The sequence below is a fragment of the Pygocentrus nattereri genome, chromosome 11 (genome assembly GCF_015220715.1).
Source record: "Pygocentrus nattereri isolate fPygNat1 chromosome 11, fPygNat1.pri, whole genome shotgun sequence".
NCBI classification, from domain to species: Eukaryota; Metazoa; Chordata; class Actinopteri; order Characiformes; family Serrasalmidae; genus Pygocentrus; species Pygocentrus nattereri.
The window spans coordinates 42,404,632-42,415,239 of NC_051221.1; the positions used below are offsets into that span (position 1 = coordinate 42,404,632).

At 44.0% G+C, this 10,608-nt stretch overlaps 1 protein-coding gene across 1 annotated transcript in view; it reads right to left on the reverse strand.

Annotated features, from left to right (window-relative positions):
• lrig3 (leucine-rich repeats and immunoglobulin-like domains 3) overlaps positions 1-10,119 on the reverse strand; it is a 26,735-nt gene extending 16,616 nt beyond the window's left edge. The window contains exons 1-3 of the mRNA XM_017722313.2: positions 9,503-10,119; positions 4,434-4,505; positions 4,269-4,343 (exon numbers count right to left, since the gene is read on the reverse strand). Coding sequence (XP_017577802.1) covers positions 4,269-4,343; positions 4,434-4,505; positions 9,503-9,693 — 338 coding nt within the window. The 5' untranslated portion in view covers positions 9,694-10,119. The remainder of the gene's footprint in view (positions 1-4,268; positions 4,344-4,433; positions 4,506-9,502) is intronic.
• Positions 10,120-10,608: the final 489 nt, after the last annotated feature.

The window sequence follows — 10,608 nt, forward strand, 5'->3', positions numbered from 1 at the left end:
TTGTTATCATAATCTGATTCTTTTTTAACTGTCAGCACTGCCACCAGCATTAAGGCCATATTTGCACATCTCAGACATCTAAAACCAAATATCCAACTCTGGTGTTATTGATTAATATTGCAGCTGTGATTTAAATGATGGTTATTTTATAGAAATTTAGGTCCAAGCCTGTTGTTTTGGCCCTGATTATGAGGAAAATGTTCTAGTTTCAGGGTGAACAGGTGAAGCAGACTGCCAGTCGGTCATAACTGTGGTGTCACATGCACATGAGGTGGGTGTTTGGTTGCGTCTGAAAGGTCTAACTATTCCAAGGTTGAATTCCCTTTCATTTAAACGGCAATTTGAAAATGACACTCGTTAAAATTGCAATTTCAAGATTAAAAATGAATCAACTGTCTGCCCTAGGCTACTAAGAAATGTTCTAGATATCTAAAAGGAAGCTGCCACTTGACATTAGATGGCCATGCAATTAGTCCTGTGTTCGCCCAAACAAGCTCTGGATCAGAGAGGAAGGTAAAAAAGAAAAAGTAGTCATTTTGTTATTAATGGTGGATCTTTATAAGAGTGAGTGTGTGGAAGTGCTGTGGCCAGGGGCACCGGGCAATAGGCAACATCAGCCCATCCATACAACTACAATCTATTTGACTTGGGAAAGAACAGCGTGTGTATGACTGTAAATACATAAATAAATAAATAAATAAATAACCTTCATTTTGTAAACAAAAACTTGGCTCTTAAATCAGCTGAAGAGCACGCAATGCCACACACGCTCACCAAGGGCCCTGAAGACCATCAGCTTCTTGCGAGTCAATTCAATTTCAGCATACTTTCCCAATGAAGTCGAGATCTGCTTCTGCAAAGAAATTAACGAGACGGCTCCAACGCCGGAGCCTTCCTAAACCCCCCCATCCGATTTCTCTACGGCGCACACATCCAGCACTCGTTTTTCTTTTTCTCCCCTCCCCTTTCTCAGAGGGCTATGAGGGGAGGAGGAGGGGGAAAAAAGAAATGCTGGAGTATCGAATGCCACTTAGCTCTTATTTAAACAGTAAGGCAGACACAGCGGCAGCTCTCATCGACTTCCCTGACCCCAAAGCTCAGAGAAAAAACAAACGCCAATGGCTCAGCAGCTGGGAGCAATTCACTCATCATCATTTTAATTAATTGAGCAATTTCCATGCACTTTTTTCTCCTCGTCTTTGGGTGGGCGTCTCCGTTTTGAAGTTAATTCTGCACTTCTTTGCATGTCTTTCTGTATAGAAATCAACACGACTCGCGATGATCACCAGGGGCGGCTAAGACTGCTATTTTCTGAAGGTGGAAAGCGTTTATTTAATCTTTTATTTTGTGTTTTTGGGACGATCATTTTTCCACTGATATTTGTTGCAGACGGTTGATGTCTGCACACAGAAAAAACGCTCGGCTATCAACGTATCCTAATTAAACTTAATTATTACAACCTTGGACTACATCAAAATATTAGCAGTTGAAATTCACGTTCAACTAAAATTCAACACCACTGTTGGAATTTGGATTCAAACCGATTTCCCTAAAAACGTGTAGCTCTTAACAGGGACTGGTACCATAATTAGTGACAACCGGAGTAATGCAGGTGTATAACTGAGTAAACACTGAGTCTATTTCAAAGCCTAACAACCGAATAATAAACAGCCTTAACTGAGTGATATTTACCTTCCATTTATAGGCATCTTCAGCACCTTTGCTCTGCATGTATCTGTGAGATCCTTCTGGTGCAGGTTTCCTCTCTTTCAGCGATGCTCACAAAAGCGATCTGATTGATTAAAGTGCTGATCATTTTCAGCCTGAAAGGTCTACAGCGCAAAATATCCACCCAGCAGATTTATCAACATCATTTTTCATCTAATCTAGCTACCATCACTAAATAATTAAAGAGCGGCCAAACGGCTATCCAACCACTGTCACGAAAAACGGAGCTATTCAAGTTTAGATCAGCACATGAGTGGTGTTAATAGACCTACATTACCATTAGCCTCCATTTACATTCAATGTGTTGTTTGACGCAGTTAAGAGCGCATGCTCCTTTATTCTGGCTCAGAGCAGCCATGGTTCTTATTACAGGCGCCACGGCAGAAGAAGGAGTCATCAGATGGCTTTGCCAAGCTCTGTTCTTCTTCCAATAGGAAATACCACACACATACACATACGCACAAAAATCACTGATAGATTCTCGGATTCTCTATTGGGCCTCATAAAGTCTTTATTTTAAAAGACTGTGTGGTAAAGTACTGAAGTCAGAGATCTCTCCCTGCGAGGCACAAAAAGACATGCGGTCAGTTCAGCTTAGGACATCACCTCTGACCACACTAATCATTTTAAATCTTCCTTAAAGACAGGTAGGGGACCGTTTTCACTCTTCGTACGGTTAAATAAAAGCTTGATTAATCCAAAGTTTGTGAAACTTTGTGTTATGCTTCAGAATATATGAGCGGGAAAGTTTGCAAAGACGTGTTGGAAAAAGACTCGAGCATAAAAAACAACCCAGCTAGGCAGAGTTTCCACCGCCAACTCAACTATTTCTTCATTTGCACCTGCATGCAGCAGATATGCCTCTGTGTGTGTGTGTGTGTGTGTGTGTGTGTGTGTGTGTGTGTGTGTATAAAAACAGACCTACGCGGTTACACACCTGAGCAGCCTTCAAGAGTTCCATCTCGTGTTACAACACGTTGACTCAGGCTCTGGACAGATATGGTGTCTAGCCTTTCGCTCCACCATATATAATGTGTCTCAAACAGAGCCGTTTATTACTTTAGCCTAATTAATGAAGCTTGAAAATGCGCGCACACACACACACACACACACACACACACACACCAGATTCAAAGAAATACAACTCAGAAACAGCGCCGGTGACATTTTACACTGAATTAATAATACTAAAGAATAATCATCGATCAGTTTCACAGATCACAGGAAATTTCTCACGTCAGTGTGAATTTCTATCTTACCCATCTGTCAGCAGATTAACGTGAACTCCAGCCCTATATTAACGATATTCGGAAAAATTTCAAACTTACTCCACCCCCACCCCCCACAGGTTAGACGATCAGCCAAGATAACTACACCTGGGGCAGCGTGGCACTAGAGCTACGACGAGAACATTGCCAACAAACACGAGAACCACAATCTATTACAATCTTTTCTGTAAATATGTCCCCCAACCATCTCTCAAACCACATCCAGGTCTTCACTCTACCTGCACAGATTTCTCGACGTGGCTTAACACCATGACTTGCTCTTAACCACTGCTGAGCGCTAGATGCAGCCACTTTTAACCATAGATGCAGTTTTTTTTTTAAACATAACTAATAATCTTCAACTAACTGAAGATATTTGTCAACAAAAACCTTGAATATTTCCTATCATTCATATTTTCATATCTACGGTGTAAAGCGGCTGCTCCCAACATTCAGCTACACAGACATTTTGTTGATTTTTACAGTAAACAGTAGGTCAACTAGTGTGTGTGACCTTAAAGATCTGCTCGTGATTTTGGGTGGACCAAGAGACCTTCTGGGGAACTACTTAACTGAAAAGATTTGAGTGACTATATGGTACAGTAGCCTTGCAGCTCCAGTGCCAAACTAAAGAAACAAAATCCAGACAAGATGCTTTGGCCAACTGTCCACACCTGAGAGAGGAAAAACGGTCAGTTTTCGCCAAACTATTTTTAAGCGGTGTCCAGATGACACATTTACTTCTACCAAAACACGTGCACAGTTTTGACATCACTGTTTGATATACACTCTATTATAGACTGTACCGCACAAGTGATCTGATGTCATTTTAAGCATATTTAAAGGCTAGTATTTATCACACATACGGCATGAAAGGGATGAAATAAAAAAGGACTTTATATGGTTCATAAACTTTCACATCACGGTACAGAAAACTAGAGCAAAGCCTGAACGACACCTTGTTAACAAACCTAAAATACAAAATAAATACACAATATTTATGACTACGAGAACCAAGAAGGTCAAATGTGGCAACGTGAAGGTCCCAGATAGCTGAACGTTGGAAGGGAGGCGCAACAGCAGGAGGCATGAGGAGGAGACAAATACAGTCTTCAATAGAGACTGAAAAAGAGGCTTAACCTGACTAATCACTCACCTTCTAAAGACAGCGGTGCACTAATCAGAGGAGTGGAAATGGGTGGGCGAAAAAAGCTCCCAAAATAATAGTAATGACTCTGGGGGGCTGTGAGGAATCTCTACACGCATACTCACAGAATCAGAGCGCTGATGTTCCCAGAACACGAGCCAAAATCTGGTATCGTCTCAAACTCGTTGTTGTTCAGCTTTCTGCAAGGCAAGAATGAAACGGTCACTTGTTGCATGTGGTACGCTAGAGGAGAACACAGGGCCCTCGTTTTAGATACAAAGCAAACTTACATTTCACTCAGGTGTTGCAGACCGGCAAACAGACCTCCAGGAAGAGCTCGTAATTTGTTATGACTCAGGTCCCTGTGAAGACAGACATTTGTCACAGGCAGGCAAAGTTACAACGTGGTGCCTTTCAGCACAAACTACACAGATCAGCCTGAGAGCGTCTCTGCGCTGCTACGCAAACGTTGTCTAACTAAGCCGGCACCAAAACAGCTCCGTTAGCATTACTGTAAAAGGCCAATGCAGCGTCCAGCTTTAAAACCATATAAAACATCCATTAGGAGCTTTAAAAACATGGGACATTTTTCTAGCTCTAAAAGCAATTAGATAAAGAGCTTTTACGTCAACTCATTTATATCCACACACTTCCACACAAATCATCTTAAATGGGTTAAACAAAAATTCTCATAATTACCAGCTAAACTTACAATACCGTGAGCGCTGGAGACAGAACATCAACTGCATGCACAAATGATTATCATCTTTTTTTGCCATTAGTGGAATCACAGAGAGAAATCGGACTGAACAGTAAACAGCGTGTTAATCATTACAGCTACAACGGCTTTTCCAGGACTGATCATGGAGAAAGATGCAAGATGCAAAAGAGCATAAAAATGTGTCAAAATAGTCAAAATAACACAAATGAATATTTACTTGACACATCAAAGGCTCATCGACACACTGCAAGGCATATCACACTTGCTGCACGTAGCAATATAATGCGTAAACAGTAGAAATGCACAGACAAATAAGTAAACAATCCCTCTTTTTTGTCCAAATAAAAGACAAGCCAAACAAAAATATTAACATTAGGCATCACTGACTCGGCTAAAACACGGTTTATAAGCATTTGCTCTTTTCTTAATGTTGCCGGCTTTATGATTACTCCAATAAACTCCACACGTCTACCTAGCAGGCTGTCAAACGTGTGGTCCGATGTGGCTAATCCAGCAACTATTCCTACAGTCATTTTCCCCCAGCAAACGTATCCCTCGTGTAATTCCACAATGTCATCTGAAAAGACCAAAAAAAAAAACACAGCTGTCCCAAACTTTATTTCTTGTCCCTGGAGCAGAGTCAGGTTCTGGCCTTGTACTCTAACTGTAGTTTTCCAGGATAGTGCTCAAGTTTCCTGATGTTCTTCACAGGACCTAGAACCTAGACCCTCTGGCTACCAGTATGGGGTCTTTCCTCACTCTGGCTCTGCCATTTCATAGATCTTCACTTACAGTTAATCCTTATACACTCACCGGCCACTTTATTAGGTACAATTGCTTGTTAACACAAATAGCCAATCAGCCAATCACACGGCCGCAGCTCACTGCATTCAGGCCTGTAGAGGTGGTCAAGACGACTTGCTGAAGTGCAGACCGAGCATCAGAACGGGGAAGAAAGGGGATTTAAGGGGCTTTGAACGTGGCGTGGTTGTTGGTGCCAGACGGGCTGGTCTGAGTATTTCAGAAACTGCTGATCTGCTGGGATTTTCACACACAACCATCTCTAGGGTTCACAGAGAACGGTCAGAAAAAGAGGGAATATCCAGTGAGCGGTCAGTTGTGTGGACGAAAATGCCTTGTTGATGTGAGAGGTCAGAGGAGAATGGGCAGACTGGTTCCAGATGATAGAAAGGCAGCAGGAACTCAAATAACCAACCAGAATCTCTGAGGAACGTTTCCAACACCTTGTTGAAAGTCTGCCACGAAGAATTAAGAATTAAGGGGGTCCAGCCTTTTACTAGCATGTACCTAATAAAGTGGCCAGTGAGTGTATATTCATTCAACACCATCAGAAAACGCAAGGAGACGAAACAGACACCCCAAATTTACTCAAACTAAAATCTCACTATCATAACTGTTGTAATGTGTTTGTAAAACTGAACCAAGACGTCAGACGGTTAAATCATGGAGAGTTTGAAAAAAAAGACGTTCTGATGGTTCCACTCGTTTTAACTCAAACAACTTCTCACAAAAGTGTCAGTTCCTCTGCTGAAAACTCGGTCTAAAGCAGACCAACAGCTGACATGACCGGGTGGAAGAGTGAGACTGGTGTGGTGGTCTTCCTTTCTCGTTTTTCTTTGTAGCAAGGCCCCGAGGAGACCTGGCAGAGCGAGGCAGCAGGAATCTGCACTCAGTAAAATCTGTGTTCCTGACGCTGCGCTCCATCAACACCGTGGTGCCAGACTCCTCAGCTGGACCCTCCCCCCCTCATCTGGACTTCATCAGTGCAAGCACGAACCAGGGGGGGAAAAGCAACAACTCAATCTATTCACAACGAGGGCAGATTTCATTTCCATAGGCAAATCTCTCTTTTTTGGTGCACAACTTTCTTTGTTGGCTCTTAAAAAACGGCTGCACTGAGATTTCACTGGGAGAAAATAAACAGGATCTGGTCAGCAAATATTTTTGAACCATTACCCAGTTTTCTCTCACTTACGCTACAACACAGTGCATCAAGCTATTTAAATTAATTAGTCTACCTTTTGTTTCTTTTCACAAAATTGAAAAAATAAAAGACCTCCTAGACATCTACAGCTACATTAGCCAATAAGCTAACATGTGAATAAGGGAACATTTTACAGTCTCTCTAAAATAAAGGCCTCCTAAGGGGTCAGGAGGTGTGCAGAGAGAGGCAGATAAAGCAGTGCGTTTATCACACTCACGCTTCCTCTGGAAATCCATATCGTAAGTGGATCAGATAAGAATTCCACTGCATGTAAGAGTCTGACTGGGCTGTTAGACGCTGCAGTGCAGCGCGTGGCCACTGGTGCCAAAAGAAAGAGAGAAACCTACATACCGGGCCTCTTTGTTATGATAAGATATGCCCAAGCTTACATGTTAGTTTATAGGACACTTGGGTCTGCAGAGTAATCAGAGGGGAGAGCATGTCACTGTGGACCAAGCGCTGATTATCTACTTCTACAGCCTTGACGAGCACTAATACTTGAGTCAACACATTCTGCCCTAGTCTTTAAACGCTACATCATTATAATCATTATATAAAAGGCCTACAAGAATGCCACAGGAGCAGCGTGTGACACAGAAATGTGCCAATCGCTGTGCCCTACAAATAAAATCTGTACAGCTCAGTGAAATAGCTGGTGGGGAAGCCAAAACACAGCGTCCTGGTGAGCATCAAAGCTCATCATCTCCACACAAGCTTCTGCGTTTTTAAAAAGCAGAGGCAGCTCCACTAAAAAGATCATCGGTTTATCACATCTGACGTTTTCAAACAAACAAGAACAGCAACTCAAAGTACTTTGATACACACTGTACCAGCTTTACGTCTCTCTACTGCTGAGGAAGTTTCAGTTGTGATACTTTCTGAATTAAGCAAACCTTTGCTTCCCCTCCATTTACCACCCTGGCAGGGAAAACTGGGGTTGAGGCCTTGTTTTTTTCTCCCCTTTTCTCCTTCTTTTTCTCCCTCCCTCCCTCCTCTCTGCAAGAGTTACACAATCAGATCCACACAGAGTGGCTCCTTAATGGCTTCCATTGCTGGTTCAGTTTAGCTGCTAATTCAGCAGAAATAATGGGCCCCGGGAAAACAAAGGCCAGGCCAGTTGAAGGCTTTAAGATGTGCCGGAGAGCCACTCATAAATTAGCATGGTGCGGCACAAAGAATTCATTCCCCCTCAGCTATGACTTGTTTTTGGCGGCCGAGTGGAAGGAGGGGCCTGTTTCTGGCATTATAAACTTTCCAGACCTCTTTTTTTTTTTTTTTTTTTTTTTTTTTTTTTACAGCCATGCCGAGCTGTTGAGCAAAGGAAATACTCACAAACTGCCTTAAAGGGCAGGTCCAGCATTTCAGACCCAAACCGAGATTTTCTCTTTCCACAGTAGTAAGTCTGTCAAGCCAAAAACACCGGAGACACTCGGCAAAGCAGCAGTGTCAGAAATCAACGGCAGCCGTTTCAAACCTCTGGAACTTAAGCAAACTGCTGCAACAAATAAACAATGATTATATAATAATAATGATTATATCTTATAACTCGCTAAAAGGGCCATGCCCAACCCCAAAGGAGCACTCAGAACTGTGCCATATAAACATAACGACAACTGCTTGGAACAGAGAGAGAGAAACTTTAAGCTTTAAGAAAAGGAAAAAAACAAACTTTAAGAAACTTCAACTTTCTACACTTTAAGCATTTTTTTATTAACAAACCTCTCAGATAAAAGCACAAAGCCCCATTTCTAATGAAATATTTAATTATTTTGTGGCTGGGAGAGTTCATAGACATGAAGCTACAGAAAACTGCCCACAACCAGAGTGTGGAACTTTTTTTAAAATACCAAATAACCGGACAACCCAGCCAGCAAACCTGTGCCTTTCACTATTAATTCTGCTCATCCCACCACCACGTCCTTTCAACCAGCAACCAAACTAATACAATGGAGTGAGGGCCCCTTCAGAGGAGCCTCGGAGGAGCCACAAAAGGACCAATTCAGGTACAAAAGAACCCTAAAGAACAGCTCTCGGGCTGAAACGCTCCTGGATATGAAATTAAAGCAGAGCCTGGAGAAAAACAAAGTAGCCCAAAGATCCACAGGACGCGAGAGGACACCATCTGCCCCGAGACCAGATGAGCTTTGTGGTCAGATCCAGCATGAGGCCTAATGACCACATCAGACTTGCTTTTTCAAAGCCACTTTGTGACCTGCTGTGATGTGTGTTGACACAGATCTGATCAAAAATGAGGCAGCGTTCCTGAGAGGCGAGGGGGCAGTTAGAAACGAGGCCCCTGGGCACACGAGAAATCACACGAAACACCCTGGACTGGCCATTCAGCCTCTTTCACCACTATTTCTTGTTAACTGTGGCATCTGCGGGTGGTGGAAGCGCGTGGCCGAGCGGCTGCGGGTTACAGGTCGAGAGAAGCAGCGAGTTACGATCAGAGGCGACTGAACGCTACAATGTTACAAACTGACCAGCGGGGCGTTTCGCTTCACTCGTAACTTCGCAACAAGGCCTCCGCAGACCCCGCGCCAGCGTCAGGGTCTCTGCGCAGTCCTTCCATCTCGCCTTTGATCGTTACAAACCCACATTTAACGGAGAGGAAATCTCAGCCATGAACTTACAGCTGCGTGACCCAAGCGGGGAGCCTCGGCGGTGCCGCTCCTTTCGCGAGCCTGCGGCCACAGTCCAGTAAAGTTCCCACACATGCGCATGGAGCAGGACACGGAGCCGAACTCTCGGGATCTCCGCAAACGAGCGCCACGCCGGAGAGGAACAGCAGGAGCAGAGCGCGGAGCTGCGCCGCCGCGGACATTTTGGCACCGTGGAAACGGTCGAGCTCCCCGAAAACAGCCGTCCGTCCTCCGAGCGAGACCGAGGGAAAAGTCCAAACTCCAGACGCGCGGCGAGGAAAAAACTCCGCTCGCGGTTCCGAACCGACGCGTCTCAGCCGTTTAAACAAGCGCGCGTGTGTTAGTCCAGCGGTTCCGAGCCCTCCATCCTCGCGTGAAACATCTCCACTCCTTCTCCTTCTGCTCCAAACTTCTTTCCACTTCTTCTCCTGGGAGTCGAACGACCAACATGCCAGACTCCCACAGGACGCGCTCCCATTGGCTGAGGAAAACGATGCTCGGCAAAGGTAAAGCAGCGACGAGGATTGTGGGAAGTGTAGTCCACTCCACAGAAAAGGCTAACGAGCGCCGAGCAGGTCGAAGATGATAGAGGTGGGATGGTAGAAGAACGTCAGAGCCTTTTCTAGAAAGACAACGGCGAGATAAAAAACAGTAAAATGTAAATAAATAAATAAATAAAAGTGGTGAATGATTGAATTGGTGGTGAATTACCTGCCTTCCTCCAGGAACAAAAGAATACCTTGTCCGTTATTTGCATGTGAAAGAGCACTTATAGGTGTAGTTACCTGGCTATTGTCTGTCGATATAGCCACTGTGTGAACCCTGCAAAGCCTTTACCTTCACAGCACATAAAGCCCTCTGATTCCAGAACCTCAGAATTGTTTTTAATAGAGGTTCTCTGTCTGGGTCCATATCTAGTCCGAGACTATAGCCATAGTCAGTGTCTAGAGAAACACTCAGAGTCTCAGGGTTCAGAGAGGTGACGCCTTCTCGCCAGCTCTCTCCAAGAGAGGTTCTGTCCTCCTCCACTCTTTGGACGGGTTAACGTTATTCACACGTTTGCTTGGTTCTGTTTGAAAGCGACTTGTGTGAACGGT